The sequence below is a fragment of the Pithys albifrons genome, chromosome 6 (assembly GCF_047495875.1).
Source record: "Pithys albifrons albifrons isolate INPA30051 chromosome 6, PitAlb_v1, whole genome shotgun sequence".
NCBI classification, from domain to species: domain Eukaryota; kingdom Metazoa; phylum Chordata; class Aves; order Passeriformes; family Thamnophilidae; genus Pithys; species Pithys albifrons.
In genome coordinates, this window is record NC_092463.1 from 18,687,879 (window position 1) to 18,709,569 (window position 21,691).

General features: G+C 39.4%; 1 protein-coding gene across 2 annotated transcripts in view; it reads left to right on the forward strand.

The window, feature by feature from the left end:
• KCNK10 (potassium two pore domain channel subfamily K member 10) overlaps nucleotides 1-21,691 on the forward strand; it is an 86,315-nt gene that overhangs the window by 43,606 nt on the left and 21,018 nt on the right. Inside the window, exons 5-7 of one of the 2 annotated variants that reach the window (XR_011698009.1) lie at nucleotides 7,563-7,749; nucleotides 10,729-10,871; nucleotides 13,538-15,355. Coding sequence is in view for 1 of the 2 variants with exons in the window: in XM_071557706.1 (XP_071413807.1) it covers nucleotides 7,563-7,749; nucleotides 10,729-10,871; nucleotides 13,538-14,161 (954 nt within the window). In the remaining variant the exon portion in view is untranslated. Of the gene's footprint in view, nucleotides 1-7,562; nucleotides 7,750-10,728; nucleotides 10,872-13,537; nucleotides 21,192-21,691 lie in introns of those variants that run through there. The other variant, XM_071557706.1, reaches the window with a different exon arrangement.

The following is a 21,691-nucleotide window of genomic DNA, read 5'->3' on the forward strand; positions in this document are numbered from 1 at the left end:
TGTTTAAGTTTCCAACATAGGGAGTAAAGGAAAAGCAAGACAGAAATGCAACTGCAACACAAAATTCAGGGACTGTTGATTTCCCCTAGTTAATGTTGTTTGGCATATCCTCCAAAACTTGTGTGGACAGCCCTGGGAGAAGCATCAGAGGCTGAGTGTGAGGGGGGTGATAGATCTTGAAAGGCAATACATTACAATTACTTCATGAGGGTACCTGTACATGGTGCCTCATTCTAGGCAGGAGGACTGTGCTACTTTTTCACTTCAGTGTTATGAACATGTGGCATGGAGGTGGCAAATTTAGTGTTATGTTGCCTTACATATTCAACCTTCACCTTTCAGGATTGTTAAGCTATTGTACAAACCACTCTAATGTAATTGACATATTTGTATTTTCCCTTGGCACATACATGTGTCATTGTGACAATAAGAATCATTTTGAGACATGAGTATTCAATGCACCCTTCATCCTACTGTTCCTTTTGAAGGTGCTTCTTGCCCTCCTTTGCAGGTAAGCAGTGGCAGGGAGGAGCAGGGGGAGAGTTGTGACATGGATGGACACTTCCAGGGGTGAGACATTTTCCACTCTCCACATTTTTGCCCAGGGGGAGCACTCTGCCTTAGTCCTCTTACTTTCCTTTCACTCTTCTGGAATCTGTATCTCACCTAGAGTAAAAGTCACTCCCTGTGGGCTAGTTACCTGAGAGAATGCTCTTTGGTTACTTGGCTAGTCACAAATAGTGTTTATGTCTAGAAAGACTGCAGTATTGCAATGTTTATAGTGTTAATAGCTGTAAGAAATATAATGGCAAATACACAATATGCTTTGTAGGCTTTTGCAAGAATTTCTTGCAGAGAATGATGTGTGCGATTGCTCCTGAGAAGGGCACAGGAAGGCTGCCTAGCCAGTTACTCCAAGCTAAGCAGAAACTGAAAGCTGCAGTCTAGAAACAGATTCAAGCCTAGGCTGAAGATCTACTCCCTGTTTTAAAAGGTCACTGTTTAAGCTTTCAATATCGAGTCCCAAAAAGTATCCACTCCAGCTTCATGAATGCTGATGTTACATTCCTACTCATTAGGGAAATGTCCTGAAAACTCAACAGTATGAAGGAATTGGAATGCTTTATTCCATTACAAAGGAAGAAAGGAAAACAAAACCCAAGCAAACAGAAACCCAAACAGAACAAAAAATGAAAGCCCAAACAAAGCTAAAAAAATGAATATTGAATTTCTCCACCCTGCTAAGAGGAATTATTCCTAACATGAGGTTCAGTTTTCTTCTACTTGCTAAGTCTTTGAAAATGTCCATGTCATGCTATAGATAACTAAATCTCTCATTGATCAAGCTACACTAATTGTCTTTCTCTGTCTCAGTGCATTTCTTAATCAGATACTCAGCATATACTCATAAATCTAGTCTTGCTGATGTTTGGCACTTTTCTTTCCGGCAGCATAACTAATCTTATTTTTCCTCTGAATTCTACTTATAAGAAAGGTGAAAGCATTGATTCAACACTGATCAAAATTAGGGTTACCAGGAATGGCAAGGTAAAATCCATTCAGGTACAGGGAAGTGAAGTGGAGTGATTATTTTAACTCATTCTTGCACTCTCTGGGAGTGGGAAATATAGGTGTAACTCCCATGGGAGTTGAAGGAGGGAAGGAAGGAGCAACACATTACAAATTCAGGCTCTGCAAAATTGCTTCACTCTATGCCATGAATCCCTATTGTTCTCTGTCTGCTCCCATGTCTGAGAAAAACATATATATACATGTATTCCTCTTCTTAACCTTTTTTTTTTTTTGCTTGGGCTGAATGCAGATCAGCCATAACAGGGGGGTTGGATCATTATTATTATTTTTGTTTCTTTGGTAGCATAATAAGAAACATGCAGAAATTAGCTGATGCATGTGAGGAAGCCCTGTGTGCTTTATAGAGAGAGGAAGAAGATTGGAAAGGAGTACATCAGGACTAGAAAAATTTCTGAGCCAGTGTTTCTGTATTTTCATGACACTGTGCTTGCTCACATTATGACTGCAGCAAGATCCATGCCTAGAGATTATAAAATTGACATTAGAGATAGTTGCTGCTTTGTGAGAGGCTTGTTGCATTTTCTGTTTGGCTGTAGAAAAGCAGCAATGTAAAAAAAAAATTAAAAAAATCCTTCTTTACTCTGACCTCTGCCCTGTATGAGTTCAGGATTGTATGCTGAGCTTAGTAACAAATGTGAGTGCTTACAGCTTTTTATATCTGTCTCCCCTACTGACTAGAGTTAAGAAACAGGATGGATTCTACACCTTTTTGTGCAGCAATAGCAGCATTATTTATGACACCTGAGAACTAAAATAACACTGAGGCACCGAGAGAGCTGGTTGGAGCGTAAGGGAAGCCCATCTCTAGTGGAATGGTCCAAACCACTGTTCATAACCCCTGGAGGTGTCTGAAATGTCGTCTGTATTTTAACATATTTTATAATTCTGCTGCTGTGCTTTCAAAGGGTTGTCTTCTTCACTGATGTGGTGAGTAGGCCCTGGCTGGCAGCAAGTACCCACACAGCCACTTGCTCACTCTCCTACCCACAGTGGGATTGGGAGAACATGGGAAGAACAATAGGGAGAAAACTCATGGGTCAAAATAAAGACAAAGAAATCACTTACCTAGTACTGTCACAGGCAAAACAGACTTGACTTGTAGAATGTAGCGTAATTTATTGACAATGAGCATAAATATTTAATTACAGAGTTGAGTATTTGGAAAAAAAACCCCTCACAAACATTCAAAATGTGTTTCCTCCCCATTTTTCAAGTTTAGCTCCACTTCAGATACTTCTCCTCCTCCCATGTTGTAGCTGTGGGTCATGCTCTGTCCCTCCAGTGCAGCACCAAGTGGTGGCACAGGAGTTGCGGTCAGGGCACAGTGGTTTCTTTCTGCTTCTTAACCCTTTTTCTCTGGTCCTTCAGTGGTCCTTCCTGGACTGCAGACCCTCCAGGGAAATACCTGCACTGTCATGGAGCAGCTCCCAATCTCCTGACCTTGTTATTCCCTCATTCTCATCTGTACTCCTTCATTCTATTCCAGTCCAGCATTTCTTCCCTTTCTGAAATACAGTTTCCCAGAGGTGCCATCATCTCTTCTGAGTGGCTCATTAGTGTCCAGTGGTGGGTCCACTGGGTGGGTCTGGAACCAGCACTGTTCTGAGAACAGAGAACAAAAGATTGTTGTATTTTTCTTTGAAGTTATGTCCAACTCAGTGATATTTAAATTTAGTTTCAGTCTCACTTTGAATGTGAAGAAGTTAGGACACAGGATGAAATCCACTGCAGCTGGTATAGGCAGCAAAGGGGTTGATGTTACCATCCTGCTGATCACCAGGAGCTCTGTGAGCCTGGTTCTGTAGCAGACTTTCCCTACAGCCTGTTGAGAAGGGCAGCACACCTTACCAAGGTACATGCCAGGCTCTAGGCCAGGACTGTCCTGTGTTTGGCTGAGGTGAAAGGCAAGCAGTGTGAGCCTATGACTATCTGCACTGTCTGCACTAGTTTAATGAGCATCATGACTGAGGACATATCTAACGTCTATGAACCAATTTATGTTTTATTCTGATTTATGGTTTGAGTACAAAGGCTGCATTTCCTTTTGTTAAAATATTTTTTTCTGGAGAGGGTGATTTAGAAGACAAGCTCCTTAATTAGTTCATAGGCAGAAGCAATCTATTGCAAGAATAATTGGCAGCATGTGAAAGGGTTAAGATTAGGTGAAGGGAAAAAAAGAAATATTAAAGAAATGTGTTTTCTCTGCTCCAAAATGCAGAACCTTGTGGAGAGATTAGGAAAGCATGTTCTATGCAGGCACTTCATACTATCTCTAAAAATATGACATTGGACACCTAGCCAAAGATGTAACCAACTTGCCTGAAGTCTTAGGGATATTTGTCAGGAATTCAGAAAAAAAAATGTTTGGAAGATGGAGAAACCACCTGAGCTCACTGTGAAGTAGCAAATGTTCCAGCACTATTTTTGGTTGAGTAGTGCTGTATACTGGGAGAATTTCTGTGAAATGAGAGGTGACACTACAGAATCCTGGAATAAGCATATTTGAAATATACTGTTCATGGAAATATATATGTTTCACATATTTAGCATTTAATCTAGTCTGATAAATGACTGTAGCATTGTTTCATCACATACTTAATGTCTCCTCCTCCCTTTTCAGAGGAATATATATTATCCCTGTGGTCTCATTCTGTGAATTTGAAAAGGTCATTTGGTCCTTCTGTTGTCAACCCTCAGGTCAGAAAAATTGCACCTGACTTAATTCACCTGAAAAGTACAGGAGACATAAAATAATCCAGTTCATTGTCTTTGATTGCAGCAGAGAGAGAGAAAAAGAGAAAGAAGAAAAGATACTTATTTTAACTCCTGAAGTTACTGTATAGGACCAAACCCACTATGTAATAGAAAATAAGGGAAAAACAACATCAAGATTATTGATGGAAAAGATAAATTCCACTGATAAAAGTGTTTTCATGTCTGTCCTCACCTCTCTTGGCAGAGGCTGACAGTACATTGTTTGAATTAACAGGAGCAAGGTGATATCTGTGATGCTGCCAGTTTAGCACTTTGCCACCCTTAAGAGTAAAATCAGCACCTTCATTGAAAAAATGGAAATGTTCCCTTGTGGGTAGTTATATCAAAAGAAACTCTCAGTTCTTAGATTCCTAGATTCCTTCTTTAATGTTTTTCAGATTAGCTCTAGATGGATTTAAATTGCTGTCATTAGCAGGCACTAATTTATTTATATTTGATGAAGTTCTTACAAATAACCTGCTTCATCAATGTAGAGAGAACTTGGCGGTAAACAAACTTAGAAAAAAAAAGTAGAAGACATTTCTTTTTAAAGTGTCTTCATTCAATTTAAATAGCTGTGAGATTAACTCTTTTTCCTGGAGAAAGGTCTCTTTTACTATTTCTTTTTGACACCTATAGAAAATTCTGTATTTATGGCACAAAATGGATTCAAAGGATGTGCTAGACTGGAAGAATTTGCTTAGCTACTCATCAGTGTTTGGCTCCAGACTGAAAATACTGTTTAAAAGAGAAATTTCTATGAACCTCTTCGGACTTTTCAACCTTTAGTGTTATATAGATAGTATAGTGATTTTTTAATTTATTTTAATAATGACTTGCTGTAACACTGCAGCAGCTTACATTTTTGTAATGTGTCATTATTGCAATGTACATACCCCATTAGTAATTACATTTATGACTTAGCATGTTTTTATCTTTAGTAGTTAGACTCTACTGTGAATATCCTCTGAATGCATGTCTGACTGTAAAAAGACCTCCCTTTTCACTTTTATTCTGCATTTCATGTGTTTTTGTCCATTAAGTAATTCTTCCTCTGAGTCCTACTTTTTTTTCTCTTTCCAGTAGCTCTAGAAATGCTGTGCCTGACTCACCATTGCTTTCTGACTTCATTTGTACCAGTGAAAGAGTAAAAACAAAAAGGATCCTCAGCTGCTCTGCTTTTGTGCCAGTGACAGAGGTGTACAATAACTATGTCAGGCCTTTTTACAGATCCTCTCATTAACATTGTTACCATTTTTACTTAAAAAACCCAATAACCTTTGGGTGAATTTATCACTCATGAATAAGGGTATGTTCTGAACATTTGGTACTGATTTGCAGGCCATTTTTTTTCATTCCTGTTTCTCTCATGAGGTAAGATAATCCTGACACATACTGAAATGCATTTCAATGTTACCACTGTAGCAAGATGTTTGACTTTTCTTTTTACATACCAGGAAACTGAAGTAGCAGTAGACAAGTCACCTTGGCCAAAGTAGTAAATAAACAACAATTTGGTTAAATCACCATCCAGGGTGCCAGTCTAAGACATCATGTTATATCTGTGGAATCAGTTGTTTTCCCTTTACCACATATACAGTAAGCCTGAAATTCTGCCACTGTGAATGTGTGTCTATATCTCTTAAAGAAGCTAGATCATCCATTAGTATTTTAGGAAATTGCTCCAAATGACTCTTCAGAAAAAGAGGAAATGACAAGTTAAGTCAAGTTTTATACTCTTGTGTTGTTTTTACCCTTGGTACTTCAGTGGCATTTTTTCCCATGTCTTGCATTTAATCATTCTTATTTAGGGCATTATATTACAAATCCTGGTTAGCTATTTCTGTTCATTCAGACACAGAAAACAATACACACACACACACACACACACACACACACACACACACACACACACACACACAATTCAATGTAGAGATCATCTTAAGCAGTCTCAGAACTAAAAGTATCTGTGAAACATGGCATTTTTATGCTGCTACCTGATTCTAATAAGGGTCTGACATTGCACTTCTAAAAGAAATGTTCATGTTTTAGTGGAAGTGCAGTACAAGCTGGTTAGAGATTAACCAGTTCAGGCAATATCCCTTCTGTATATTGCAAAGATAACTTCTGAGATCTTATTTCCTGTCTAGGCAATGCCCTAATTTGAAATGAGATCTCATTTCTGGATTAAGGGAGATTTTTGATTTGAAAAACTAATTTGGATATATGTGACTTACAGTGAATTCCGCATTGCTTTTCCCGGATAAACAGAGAATTTACACTGCCACTGTAATTAATCCACAGTCAGATTTCTAGTAATTTCCAGGTTTCCCGTGAAACTTTATTGAATGTTGAGTTTATTTACAGCAGAGAAAATCTGAAATAAATCTGCCAGAGTCAATTGTACTAATCCAGCTTGTATCAATATTAATGGAAACACAATCTAAGTTTATATTAAATACATTGAGAGTTTATGTGATTTAGGAGTGTAAAATATTGCAATTACCCTGCTTAAATTTTTATTCAGTTTATAGTAGCCAGTAACACACATCCTCTTTGTTCAAGAGCTTTCCAATGTGGATTTACCTAGGTAATTTTATCTCAGCCTGTTTGGTATTTGACACAAATCCTTTATTTCTGGAGTAAACCAATAATACAGTTTTCTATTTTTGAAAAGGAGATTTAACCTTCATATTTGTGAATGAAAGTTGGAAATCCTGAGTCTAGAAAACCCAAAGCATGAATTATTTCTACATAAAATCTCAGCCTTTTAGAAAGGAAAAAGGGTTTCTTTTCATTTTAGTCTTGGTCTTGCTTGTTGAATGCTTGGTCCTGGCGTGGCTGTGTGGGTGTACACATACATGTATGGTGGTGGGAATGTGTACTTTTTCTTACACACTGAATCTGAACTGGAGTGTACTGATGCCTTTCTGAAGCTCAGGAATGTTTTTCTAGGTGGTATTTCTGGTAGGTTAGTCACTGCCTAGTCCATGGAAAATGAAAATCACGATATTCTGGGGCCGGGCATAGAGGTTCACTATTACCTTGTCAGGGCTCTCACTAACAGGGAGAGAGGGTTGTATTCCCACCTAACAAGTTCACAAAAGACAGAAAGAGATGCACCAGGTGATACAGCATGATCAGTCTGCCATTCACAAGGTATACAGACCCAGAAATCCACTCAAAATTTTTGTTTTGTTATTTCCTTTTCCTAGAAAAAACAAGTGAGTCAAACAAAGATCCGGGTGATCTCTACTATCCTCTTCATCCTGGCAGGCTGCATTGTCTTTGTGACCATTCCTGCATTCGCCTTCAAACACATTGAGGGATGGACAGCATTGGAGTCCATCTACTTTGTGGTTGTTACTCTGACTACCATTGGCTTCGGTGACTTTGTAGCAGGTGAGCAGCTTCGAGCCCAGATGATGTGCATGAGGGATTTGGCTCTTAGAATTTGTTTTCTGCTTTTGAGAGGAGGCTTTGCACAATGTGTTATACTCCAATCAAATGATGCCCGGTGTTTCTGTTGGGGTTACTGTGCAGTAGGACACCAGGTTGATTTAAGATCCAGCTGCCTTGCTATTTGCAGATTGCAAGCCTTCAGCAGTGTAGATAACAGGAGACTGGAAAGTCCTGATTATCCTTTATCATGCAATGAATTATGCACGAGTCAAATTACTTTCCCATTGAATTCAATATTTCAATTATTCCATTAGGGCTCAGTCTGAGGCTGACTGCAGAAGCAAGTAGCCCAAATGATGAATGGAGGAAGCTTTTACAAAGTAGGACTAAGCCATAGGGCTGTAAAAATCTCAGGTTGCAGTGGTGGGCTGCTACTAGAGCAGCTACAACATTCATAAAACTACATTTTGTTGTCTAACCTTGGCAGAAATTTTGACATTGCAGTTGCCCTGTTAAGGAAAACTCATGTGGAAGAGTAGGACTAATGGGGTATGCATCTTAGTGCTTGGAGGATACACTCCAAGATTAATGCAGTACCAGCAGGAACTATAAATATCCACCCTTATCAATTTACAAAGAGGGAGTCAAGATAGCTGGCTGGAGAGATGAGAGATATTTTCTTTTCACAAAAATGCTTTGCTAATGAAAAGGTAGTTAAAATAAGTGGATTTTTTCCCAACAGTGCATGACCTCTACTCCTCATACCTGTTAGTGGTCCTAATTAAAGACATTAAGGCACTTATGTTACAAATAGTCATAATATGATACAGTTTTCTAACTTTCTATAAGTCAATGAAGCATGAATGAGTTTAAAACATCAAATAAAACTATGGGGATATATAAAGTTTTCTTTGTTGAAGAACTGCAGACAAGTCTGCAATCCTCCTTTTGTTGTAACACAGTGGTATAAATGACATGAATTATTGAGGGAAAAAAAGGCACAGAACAAAGAAAGACCCAGATATGAAAAGAAATGTTTTATGAGCATTCAATTACAGAAGTGATTGTAAGAGCTTGGTCCATTTTTACCACTTAAATGTGTAGAGAAGCTCACTGAAATTCTCTGGGGTATCATGGTGTGAAATAAAAATAATCCACAGTATTTCTCTGAATCATATCACAATATTTTTCTTAATAATCTCACAATTCATATTGGTTTCTTTAATAACAGAATAGTAAAAAAAGCTCTGAATATTACATTGTCCTATATACAACATGATTAGGAGAATATAGTCCACAGCTGGGAGTCTGCTAACAAGATGGATTTTTCAAAAATCAAATGGAAGACCCTGAATAATAAAACTTCAGAGGCAATTCCATGACAAGAGTTTAAGGCAGGTGATCACCAGGAGACCTGGGTTTTATTTCTGGCTTTAAGAGAAATTTTCTGTTGCTTTTATTTTCTGTCACTTTAATCTCTCAGTATCTTTGTACTGTCAAAGTCTAATCAAAAAGACTGGATTGTAATGGGTAAAACAGCATCAATGAAGCTATGCTGGTTTATTCCACCTAGAACATTTCCCAGCTCTCGGAAAACTGGTACATTTTTGTACTACTGTTGGAAATACAATTGTAGATGAAGCCTGAAAATACAGAGTATCTGATAGGCTGAAAAAAGTGGTCTCATGCTTTCTCAGTCACCTGATCACTGTAAGATAGACCCAGGCAATCTGTTCCCTAGTAAGCTTCCTCAGGGACACGTATGATCAGAAGAGGCTTATTGTACCATGGCAACAGCAGTCACCCCCTCCCATTGTTTCACACTCTTCAAGACTGGAAAGAAGAGTGTGATTCATGCAGTCTATGGGGAGAGCTTAACATCAAACCCAGTATTTGTGTCCCTGCCAATTCTCAAATGTCTGACCTTCCATGGGGATGTTCAAACACCATACCTAGACTCATACTGAGTTTGGATAAAATTAAATAGTCATAGAAATGTCTCGGATTGCAAAAAGGAAAGGGTGAAATGCTGAACTGTGTTGTCTGGTGATTTTAATAGGGAAAATCCTAAAATCTCTCTGCAGTCATACAGAGTTATCAGTAGGCATGTAGTTCTTGTCTAACCAAGTTTGGAGTCCAGGAAATATGTAGTCCTCTGCCTGAGTCTCCTGGTAGGTTTGCTCTTCATACAGATTTACACAAGTACTACCAACGTGGTGATTGTTCACCTGCACTGAGGGATACAGTGATGCTCACTGAGCTCGGCTGTCTCTTTGCTGCTCACTGTCTTCCACTCAGGACTGTGCCTTATCACTGGCTCTAATTCTTGCAGCACACATAGGACTGTGATAGGAGTGAGTCTCAAAAGTGATGTTGTGGCTGCTGTCTTTTGGAAGAGTTTATTTTATTCTGCAGTAGGCAGCAGTCTAGCTGCTATTGCACTTATTTTAGGCTCTTTGTAGTCCATTAAAATTGCCAAATGTCTCACATTTTTGTTTTACCAGCTCATCCTGAGATTTTCATGAAGAACTCAGGGTATTTGTTGCTTGCTTTGATCCATATCTGCTCCTAAGTCAGTGGCCAGAGAATGCACCCCTCTGAATGATATCCAAGCAGACTGTATATCCTTATTATCAGGGCTGATGCATGATTAACTTCCTGTCAGATATCCTGATTTGGAAGGGAAGACAAAGCCGCATTTCTTTCTTCTGCACATAGCTTCAGAGTACAAGTGATACAAAGAAAAGTGTTTATTAGGTGCTCTGGCAGGTCACATAGAAGTAGAATGACAAGTAATTTTGAAGAGTTTTAAATTAAGAACAGACTGTTCCTTCCATCTGACAGGCTTGTCGTCTATTATCAGAACTACAGTGATGCTGGCAAGAGTTAAATACCTTCAGGCATTTATCAGAATTGCTGATATTTTGTCATAATTTTGGCATCCGATGATTTTTAAGCTTAAGCATATGCTTATTTCAGGAGGAAATGCTGACATACATTACCGAGAGTGGTATAAACCCTTAGTGTGGTTCTGGATCCTTGTTGGCCTTGCCTACTTTGCTGCTGTCCTGAGTATGATTGGAGACTGGTTAAGAGTCCTGTCCAAGAAGACACAAGAAGAGGTAATGATTAGTAATTTCTCAGTGGTTTGTTAGTTTACAAAAGAGCTGAAAGGACCTGATTTTCTAAAGAGGATGCTCATATGTAGTTTACTCCATTGGCTGTCTTTGGTACCCAGTTAGCTGTGATCTTTAGCTTCTCAAAGGAAGGAAAAAAAGCAAGTGAAGCAATCCAGGTTGTTTCACCTCTATCAGTACTACAAAATACACAGAACACATCAATAGGTTTGCGGTTATGGAATGAGAGGTCAGCCTTCCCTCGGAAACTAGATATGAAATTGTGATACAAATTTCAGTGTTCTCTCCTTAAAAATGGAGAGATTTTGCTGAGTTTTCCTATGCCAGAAGGGCAATGCTGTTCATGATTTCTGAAGGCATCTGTGCTACTTGAGGCCTGGTGCATCTGCTGCGCATCTCCATTAATGCGGGGAGTTTGGCTGTTGGGTTGATCATCAGCAGGCACCTACAGCTGGGAATCTGATCTCTCACAGTGGATGTGAAATGCCTGCTACCACAAGTAATACAGTGCTAAATGGGCATTTGTGCATCTGGCCTGAGGAACCAAAGATGACTCCTTGTGGGTCACTGGATGCAGCAACTTGAGTTCTGGCTGTAGCAGTCCGAAAACACCATAGACCTTGGTGGGCTGCTGCAGAGACTGTACTCCTGAATCTGTTCTCCTTTAGCTGAACTTTGAAAAAGGTCTATTTTAAGTGAAGTATTGCTTAGTCATTTATCTTGTTTTTTTCTTTTCAGATGGAATGTATGTTCAATACAGCAGACATGTAGTTGCATAGCCATTATTCTGGTCTCAGGTGCAAAGGAGTAAAAGAGAGCAAAGCAGTACGACATTTAAGGATATGCTCATCGTGCCCACAAAGTTTTGAAAACTCCTCCAGATGACTTGAGAGCATAGTATTTGGTCAGTTGTGCAATGGAAACCTCCATTAAAGACATCTACATTTGTCCCTGAGAACCCTAGAATGGCTCAGTCAGAGGGCCAGTTGAAATTATCTAGTAGGTTTTTCCAATGCTGACTGCTCTGTTACTCTGTGGCCCTGAATAGGACCTTCAGAGGGACTGAACAGCTCCATCCATAATAAATATGGGAAGATACATTACTATACTGCTGCACTGGTTGTTCTGCTGTTGTTGTCACGTGAAAGGGAAGAGAGACAGAAATGCAAAGATTTCCATTCTTACCTGTATTCAATAAAAGTTATTATCTATAAGCTCTCTCGGAGTAATCAAAGCTTTATGAACCCAGCACTGTCTGTCGACTAACAGACAGTACACAGACTGGAAAGATTTTTGACTCCCCTTTGAGGACCACACTTAAGCCAGGGAGAAATTATTAGCAATAAGCACCTCCAGACAATCAAATCCTTGTGTTTCCCAATACTGTCTGTCAACTACCAGACAGCGCACAGGTTGGAAGGGTTTCTGACCTCTGCTGTTGAGGCAACACTTAATAGCAAGAAAGAAAAAGAAAAGAACTTTTCTCAAGATAGCTCCCGAAATAACATTTATTAATACAGGTACATGACAATGACTATATGGGTTACTTAGTCAGTGATAACATTTAGCTGCAAGATTGTACAAAATACCCCAAAAGACACCAGCACAACACACATTTTACAGGCTACCCCAGCAGTATACGACTCCCATGACAAACTTGACTAACAGAGGATTACTGAACAGAAACACAACAGTTCAACACCACCTGTAAACACACTAAATAGCCCAAAAGAAAAGCAACAGGAAAAACATAGCTGCTTCCCATTAACACATCTACACCCAATGAGCTATAACAAATTATAATTAGTAAGGTATAAGATAATAAAGTAAGAATTCAGTTGCTTACCCCTGCAATGTTGATGGAATGGGGAAGACAAGGTAGCTCGTAGGTTGCCCTCACAGAGATGGAAGGTTGTCTCCCCCACGTTGCAGTTAAACTGCACTTCTTTTTATACCTTTTTATTTTCTTCTTCAGGTGGTTGTGTGACTAATAGTTAATCTATTGGGGGGACGATGCAGATGCCTGAGGGGAGATGGGCCCTTGAGCAGTCATAGAAGATATCGCAAAGGAAGGCTGTGTTATTTTTTAACACTTCATCCTTTGTTAATGTTATCAGTTTGAAAACCTTTGTTCTCAGCCAGGAGTACCCCTGCAGGGAGCTGAGGTGTTTCCCTCAACCCATCAGGCTTATAAGGGGCCATCACCCCACAGTTGTGAAGCATATTGTTTTGGCTGTATGTGATTAATTTTGCCCACTCTTTACCAATTACTGCTGACTTTATGAATCAGGAATTTTGTTCTTAACCAAGGAGGGATTAGCATGAACACCTCTCATCATGTAACACAGCTATAAAATGTGTGGGGTGGCAAAATGAAATGTGACACAAGTAGACAAGTTATATGCCACAATAGCCATCAGCTAGTCACTAGTTGGTGTGTTTAGAGTTTGTCCGGTATAACCACTTTGCTACTGAAGTTTAGGTCCAAATGGATGCAATGAAGATGGGACCACTCCCTGATTTCATGCCAGAGAAGAAAGTGCTCATGCTGCTGTTCCACAGGAAAGACTTGATTTATTTTGCTTTCTCTCTCTCTTTTTTTTTTTTTTTGCTTTTTTAAAAATTAATTTCTCTTGCTTCTTGTTGTAAAGGTTGGAGAAATAAAAGCCCATGCAGCAGAGTGGAAAGCAAATGTGACGGCTGAGTTCAGAGAGACACGGAGGCGGCTCAGTGTGGAGATCCATGACAAACTTCAGCGGGCAGCCACCATCCGGAGCATGGAGCGCCGGCGCCTGGGCCTGGACCAGCGGGCCCACTCCTTAGACATGCTCTCTCCAGAGAAGCGCTCTGTCTTTGCTACCTTGGAAACAGGACGCTTCAAGGCCTCCTCTCAGGAAAGCATCAACAACAGGCCTAACAACCTGCGCCTTAAAGGGCCGGATCAGCTTAACAAGCACGGACAGGGGGCATCTGAGGACAACATCATTAACAAGTTTGGATCATCTGCTAAGATGACAAAAAGGAAAAACAAAGACCTGAAAAAGACTATCCCTGAGGATGTGCGTAAAATTTATGAGACCTTCAGAAACTGTTCTTTGGATGAAGAAAAAAAAGAAGAGGAAACAGAGAAGAGGTGTAATTCTGAGAACTCTTCTAGCACTGCAGTCCTGACCAGCTGTATCCATCAGCACTCAGACCTGGAAAATGGCGTGATTCCCAATGAAACCAAAGAAGGGGAACATGAAAACAAAGCATTACTTGAAGACAAAAATTAAATATAAAAGAGGCTTGACTTGAATCTAACAATATTAGTGTTTTTATATATATATATTGAGACACGTGCCTTATGCAGACTCCTTATTCAGTCTGAATTATATAGCATTGAAGAATATTTCACTGTGCCATAAAGACTCAAGCTTGCTCTGCCAAAACAAATCAGGAACACAGCACTGCAGAATGGCAACAGAAAGCTACGCACATGGAAATTTCAGCCTGTATAAGACTACCAGAGAAAAACACAAAGGAAGGAATTGAACCACAGCAATATCACCAAGAGTGCTCCTACCATGGCATATTAGACAAAGGTCAGCTCTGTAAGAAAAGCCTGTGAAAGGGATGAAAAAAAGTGTATCTTTGTAGTGGAGTATGCATCCATAAAAGCCTCTCATTGGTGATTAAAAAGAGGAGAAATAATCGGAATGAACTAGAAACTTCCAGTAAGACTTAGTTTATGTTTTGGCACGTGATCCAAGCTAAATTTTTTTTTCCCTTTTTTTAAGTCAGATGCATTACCTTTCTAAACTCCAAAAGAATGTTTATGGACACAGCCACCAGCTGGGTGCTGGTCTGAAAATTCAACACAGATGTATGTAAGGGATGGATTGCTCTTTTCATTAAAACAAAACAAAAAAAGAACAAAAAAAAAGGAAAAACTCCATGGGTATTTATCTTAAGCAGTGACAAAAAAAAAAAAAAGAAAAAACCAGAAAAGAAACAAATGGAGAAATCTATTTTTTCTCATGTAAGAAATATTCAATATAAAGTCACAGCAAGAAAGTGCATATAAAGAAAATGCAACATCTTGTGCTATGCTGTTTAACAGAAGAGAAACATCAATTTAATGATATTTGGCTAAGTGGATAAAACAGTGGGCCAAGCGGTTATTTTAAAAGAATTTCTCAGTCATATGTTTTACCACTGAAAAATACCCTTCAATTTTAATGCTGTAAGACTATGAAGACAGAAGCTACAGCTTTTGCATGTCGGCAAACTGCTGTTCTCTGTAGCTGAATCTGAATTTTAGACATAAGTGCATATACATGACTCAAATGAGGGCCAGGGCTACCACAAAATCTCAGGGTGCTCTGTCCCTTTTGCTGAGTTTGGATTTAGACATAAGCTGCTGTCATAATCTCAGAAAAAAGAAAAAAATGAAAAAAGGAGGAAAAGAAGTTAAGAAAATTATGGTGGTAAACTTTTAAGTGCTTATAGCTTTAAGTGCCATTAATCTTGTCATATTTTGTAACTTTTTAAACAAGTATTTTGAATTATTTGTTTTATTTCCTTTCAGGTACTCTCTTTGTTTGACATTTGCTATCTCTTTTCTTGATAAAAACTGAACATGAGCTCTCTACATTTCTAGACTGAGGTGAAATGTAACCAAACTGTGGGCATTTTTAAAAAATCTTTTGTGCTGTCTGGACATATGGATATAAGAAATAGAACTGTCTCTAGACTTCACAGTAAATATTCAAAGAAAAAAGGCTGTAAAATAATTAATGGGAATTGCAAAACATACTAAATTTTTTTAGCCTCAGTCTGTGGGCCTCTGTGTGTGCCACCTCAGATAGAAGATTTTACATGCTGGAAATGAGATACACATGATTGTACCAACAATGCTTTCTCTGGGCTTTCACAAAATCCTAAATATTCCAATTCAAACTGTAGGCTTATAGGTAAGGTAAGCATGGATGTTGATCTCAGAGACATACTGACTCTTGCAAGATGGTCAAACATACAGACACTTGCAGGTCACGAAGATAACGGACTTTTGGAATTGCATGCCTATGTCTACATGCACATAAATGCATGTGTCACTCTGTGATAGTTTCTGAGATGTTATGCACAATGAGCCAATGCAAAATCAAACTGGTCATCAGAATACATAATTGCCATGGTTATGAATGGAAGCATGGCTATGCAAATGCAAATTTTGAGTATGCATATTTGCATATCTAATGACTCTGCAGGATTTGTAGGAGTAAGCCAAATTCCGGTATGCAGAGGAGGAAAATTCTTAGTATGTTCTGTCTGCTGGTTCATCTGCTTGAAAAGTCATATCATCTTTCTAATTCCATTACCTGGCTGAAAATTAAGGATGCAAAAGTAATGTTTGAAAAATTTCAGGTCATTTGGTATTGCTCTAACTCAATATGATCCAGCAGAAATTGAATTCTACTTACTTCACCAATGAATCTCTTAAGGTGCAGGGCTGTGCCCTGGCTTCAACTTACTGGAGGCAGAGCATTAAGCCTGGTCCCCAGGGAAGGGTCCATTTGACTCAAGAGCTGCCACGGCTTCTGGAGATTTTTATGCCAGGCAGCCCTGTGCTGAGCTTCACAAACAGGCAGATGGCAGCTTGTGGCCATCCTCAGACCCCATCCTCCTCAAGTCACAGTCAGACATGGTCAAGATGCAGGTCTGTTCAAGTATCAGAGTTCTTTAGCATTCCCACAGCTCCTGGGTTTGGGCAGGCCTTGAGTGCCACATATGAGCTAATCTTCTGAAGTCCCATTCAGGAGCACAGAGAATATTGTGCTAATTCCATAGTGCCAGGATGGATAAAGCATACCTGGATGCACTCAGGTTCTATGTTTAGATCCGGGGTTTTACTGAGGCATGGGAGGTTAGGATTGAAAGCTACAATTTAGGTTCAGAAATGCTCAGACATGCGATTTGGGTCCTGGGATATAAAGTACTGCCTGGTTACACTGTCCTGCACTTTGCATCTGTGGGGGATCAGGCACCCAAAAGCATCCCATCTGACTCTGAAAGCATGCAATGCATTCAGTTTGAACTAACAGTTTTGCTTGGTTACCAGATGCCAAGACCAATATCATGCATGCACTGTTACCTGTTCCTCAACTGAGTTCTTTTTTTGCCTGCAATGGAAAAGTCCTGCATAGTTGCACAGACAGCTGTAAGGATATGGGAAATGCATTTTCTGTATGTAAAATATGGGACATAGCCAGGCCATTTCTGCTGATTAGAGTCAGGGAAAGTAAAGTTTGTCTTGTAAGGCTTGTCTGTGTGAGCAGGGAGTTGGATAATGGGCAAATCATGGAAAACAAGTCAACATGGACAAGAGACTGAGGAGAAAAAGTTTGGTGGGCAAATTCAGAACTTTTTACTCTGATAGGATAGAAGGAGAATGAAATCTTGGCATAGTTTTAATCTAAACTTTCTGAGTTCCCAATTTGTCGCCTGTCCAGATTCTGGTGGTGTGTGTGTCTCATTCTAGTTTCTGTCTGCCATGCCATGTAGGAGTTCCTGGCTGATATTTTGTCAGGTGTTTCTTCAGCAATTCCTGGTTTGGGATATAATAGTTCAGGGACAAAGGGTGATGCTGAATAAACTCTCAGTGAGATACTGAGCAGAGTATTTGATGGCCTTTTATGTGAAAGCAAAATGCTCTTTTTCATTTCTGTCCATTTCTGTGTCTGTGGAACTTGTGGAGAAAGCTGCCAGGCTGTTACCAGAGTAAATACTTTCTTCTATATGATTGCCTATTAAATACCTCAATATACATAATTTTTTATTATAATATGGGAAGTGCAAATGGTGCATTGCATAGTGGACCAGACAGAAATGTCTGACACCTAAAATGACATTTTAATAAGCTAAATTGCTTTTCCCCTTGTAAGGGACCTCCCTTGGTTTTAATTGTATGCAACATCTTGGGAGAGAATTTCAGCTCAAACATCAAGTGTTTTTATGAGTAAAATTCTCATCCTCTGGAATTTACTAATACCTATAAAGATCTTGTTATGTTATTTCTAGTGAGGCTGTTCCACTATTATAGAAAGTTTTAGAAAAAGTAGTCTGAACCATATCCAAAACTTTTTTCTCTAAATTAGGCCCTTTCACAGCAGCCTGAAAATAAGAAGTCAAACAAAAGGATCAGTTACTGGTTTTAATGCTCAGATCCTGCCCTGAGCACAATACGACCTGACATGGGAATTGGGACCAGAAAGGACAAAGGAAACATGTTATTCTGTAGCCACAGCCCTCATACATAAAGGACAACTCAACTTCTGTTTTTCTGCAGCTTTCAGCTCTGCAGTCCTTCTGCCCAGTGTCTTGTGCAGGAGAATTCTGCTAAACCACTGTGGAGATCCTCCTAAACCTTTAACCATCACTGAACTTGTGCAGGTACTGCATGAGTGGTTTTGCAAAGATGAGTAACTTCATCCATGTGGCAGTCTGTGAATTACATTACTCTTTAATAGGGAACATTTTTCTAATAAATCTTACTAGAAACAATAGTAAATAAAATTTAGAAAACCCCAGTGATTTATATTAATGAAATCTGATTTTGGTTGTTGCTGTGAAATTATAAATCATCTGACCTTCTGTTTAGCTTTATGATATCTCTAGTACAAGTCTGCTTTCTCCAAAGCCATTAATGGACTATGCCAGAGACTTTCTGCAAACTTCTCTAAACCATGATAAATTAAAGGTATGTCTGTGAGTTCAGGCTATTAAAAACCCTGTCCTTAAAACACCTGCATTTTCCTGAAGAATTTGTGTTTATGCTGTACATGGGCTGCTTGTTTGCCAGCTTTGGATTTCTCAGGGGTTTCTTTGTTTTGTCAGATTACACGATGTCTGCTACTCCCACTTTTTCAATCATCCACTAGAAATAAATTACAGGCAAAGACCAAGCATTATGTTGTGTACTAACCCAGACACAAAGTCTTCTACTAAAAAGATATAAATTAAAGATAACTGGGAACTACTTCAGTACTCCCTGTACATTTACTTGTTCTGAATTATGTTTTGTCTATCTGAGGCCAAAATCTGTCCCCATCAAGTCTGTGCAGTAAAATGGAGGTGCCTTGTTATTTTTGAGCTTTTTAGAGCAAAGACCTGCTGTTTTTAACTCATCTCTACAGTGCCATTTATAGTTACTGGGATAGCATTTTATCAATACTAAAAACAAATAGGCTCAGCTTCAGAAACAGTTCTCTAGGCATTTAAATATCAATGAAAACCCAAGGCAAATCAACACAAATCTGTGGAACTCAAGTAAAGGCTTGTAGATAAATGTGTGAAACTGGTTGCCTGAAATACATAAGGAAAAAAATTGTAGATCTGAAAATTGCTTTAGGTGGCTGAAATTTTTTCAAGGTCCCCATCTCCTTTACTATGAGTAGCAGTTACTCTCCTTAATATCATTGCTGAGTTGTGAAAGCTAATTTGGTGTGTCCCGATGTAGCCAGCACATGCTCTGTGAGCTGGATCGTGGTGGGTTGTGAAGGTCACTCTAAAGGCAGGTCTTATCTGCAACTGTGGTGATTTCAGGAACCAGCTGAAGGAAGTCCCATGGAAACACGTGCACGTGCCCACCCTTCACATGGCACAGGGTATAGAAAGCAATAAATATACAGCAGAGGAACTGGACGCCACACATTGTGATCGAGTGAATGCCAATTTATTACACACCACACACAGTTTAGATAGAGTAAAAGCTATGTTCTATTAGTTAAATTGAACCTCACGCTATATAGCTGCAAATCCCCATTGGTTATAACCCATATCTCACAAGTCCAATGTTTTGGAGAACTTATCCTAGATGTTTTCAAAAACCTGTCCGGTGTGCTGTGAGAAACTTGAGGAGCTCCCATGACAGACCTCTAGGGAGTAGCTAACTCCTCCAAGCACCTGTGACTTTGTTTATACTTAGCTGCCTTCAGTCTCACAGGGTTGATGTATAGATCACAATTGCTCATTCTTGATTTTTCTGTACCGACAACAGGGAACTATTTCTTGCACACAGACTTACTGGTGATGCCTCCCTGCACCATTCAGATAGATGTGAACTTCTTGTGCTCCCTCATCCCTGGTTACAGGTCACACCTGAACTAAGTCTTATCACCAGGAAATACCAGTGCTGCTGCTATTGAAGGAAAGTGGACATTTCTATAGCATGTGGCCTTTTGAGGCTAATAGGATCTGCTTTCCCTGGCTGATCTTGAGAGCAAACCACAGGCAGGCAATATATTTCATGTGAGAGAGAATACTTTTGTCTCTCAAATATATCCTATCCCCACCCCCCACCCTAACCCTAACCCTAACCCTAAACCCCAACCCTAACCCCAACCCTAACCCTAACACTAACCCCCACCCCCCCACCCCCACCCCACCCCAAGTCTTTTTTCCTGTGAGAGCTGGGTGCTTAAAGAGTAAAGCTTATGGTGTCTACTGTGAGATGTAAGTCAAACATAACCTGCTTTCAGCCTACCATTTTCCAGTTTCTCAGATTCTGGAGTCATGTAGTAGCTATAATTACAAAAAGGCAGGGTTTGTGTCTATACCACAGCTTCCCAACAACTTAAATTTATTCAGGCCAGTGTTTCAATGTTGTTTCAGACTGGGTTTTTTTTCCAAGTTCTAGTAGAATTTGATTTGGGCTTTTTTCGGGACTGAGAAACCATTACTAGTCACTTTCAGCTTGGTGTTTGAATAAGAACTTCCTTAAAATTTGGGGAAACATTTTATTGGGATGATCTTCTACTATTTTTCCTGGTAAAATTATAATATAAGCAATCAGCAAATCCACTTTCAAGGATGTTGTATCTACTTTACTGTCTCTCTCTCTTTTTCCCCCTCTCTGTAAGATTTAATGGTGCTTTAGAAAGGCATTCTCAGAAAAAGGAAAATTTCAAAAATGTCATTACCAGGGTACACAGCAGAATGTGCTTGTACCATCTTGAAAAGTTTTGCTGCTATTGTCTTTATTTTACAATGTAATGTTTTACAAAGATTGAAAAAAATTGCAACAAAGACTGTATGGATGAAAAGACTTTTCCTGTTGTTTTTTGTCTCTCTCTGTTGTCCTATCACCCAGAAGGGGTAATGGAGCTGTAATTAATGTTCCCTTTTTCTCCTTGGTTGACAGTCAAGTTTGCTGTATTTTCTGGGTGTCTAATTTGGGAAGCCATGGTGCTAGTATGGTCTCAAGAGAGGCACAAACTTCCAGCCATACTTCTACTCATACTGAGCCATTTCTGCATTTAGTGACCACTCAGTAGGGAAGCAAGAAACAGAATTTTGAGGAGGCTCTGTCTCCTGTTCTAGTTTCTTTCCATAGAAATTATTTGCCAGGATGACAGGAAGAAGTTATTTATGCAGAGAGGAGAGAAGAGGTGAAGCTTTTTGACTTTGGGAAGTACAGACAAGGTTGGAGAGTTTTTAACTGTGAATTCTTTTGTCTTTTTGCAGCTTTTTTGATATCTTCATGTTGCCTACCTTCTATGTGGGGCCTCAGTTTCCCTTGCTTCCTTGTTTTTCCATCACCTTGGGAAACAGCAACACAGGCCGATGCACTCACAGAGGGTGCAAACCCTTGAACTGTGGTTCCTTGGTCAGCAAACGGGGGTGATAAAAAATTTCAGCAAGCATAGTTCATATTTCTGTATGTATAGAAACCCCTCATAACTGAGCAGTCACTTGACTTTGGGAAATAAGGAAAAACTAAGAAAAAAGCCTTCTCTGGACTGAGCAAAAAAGCCTACTCTGTATTT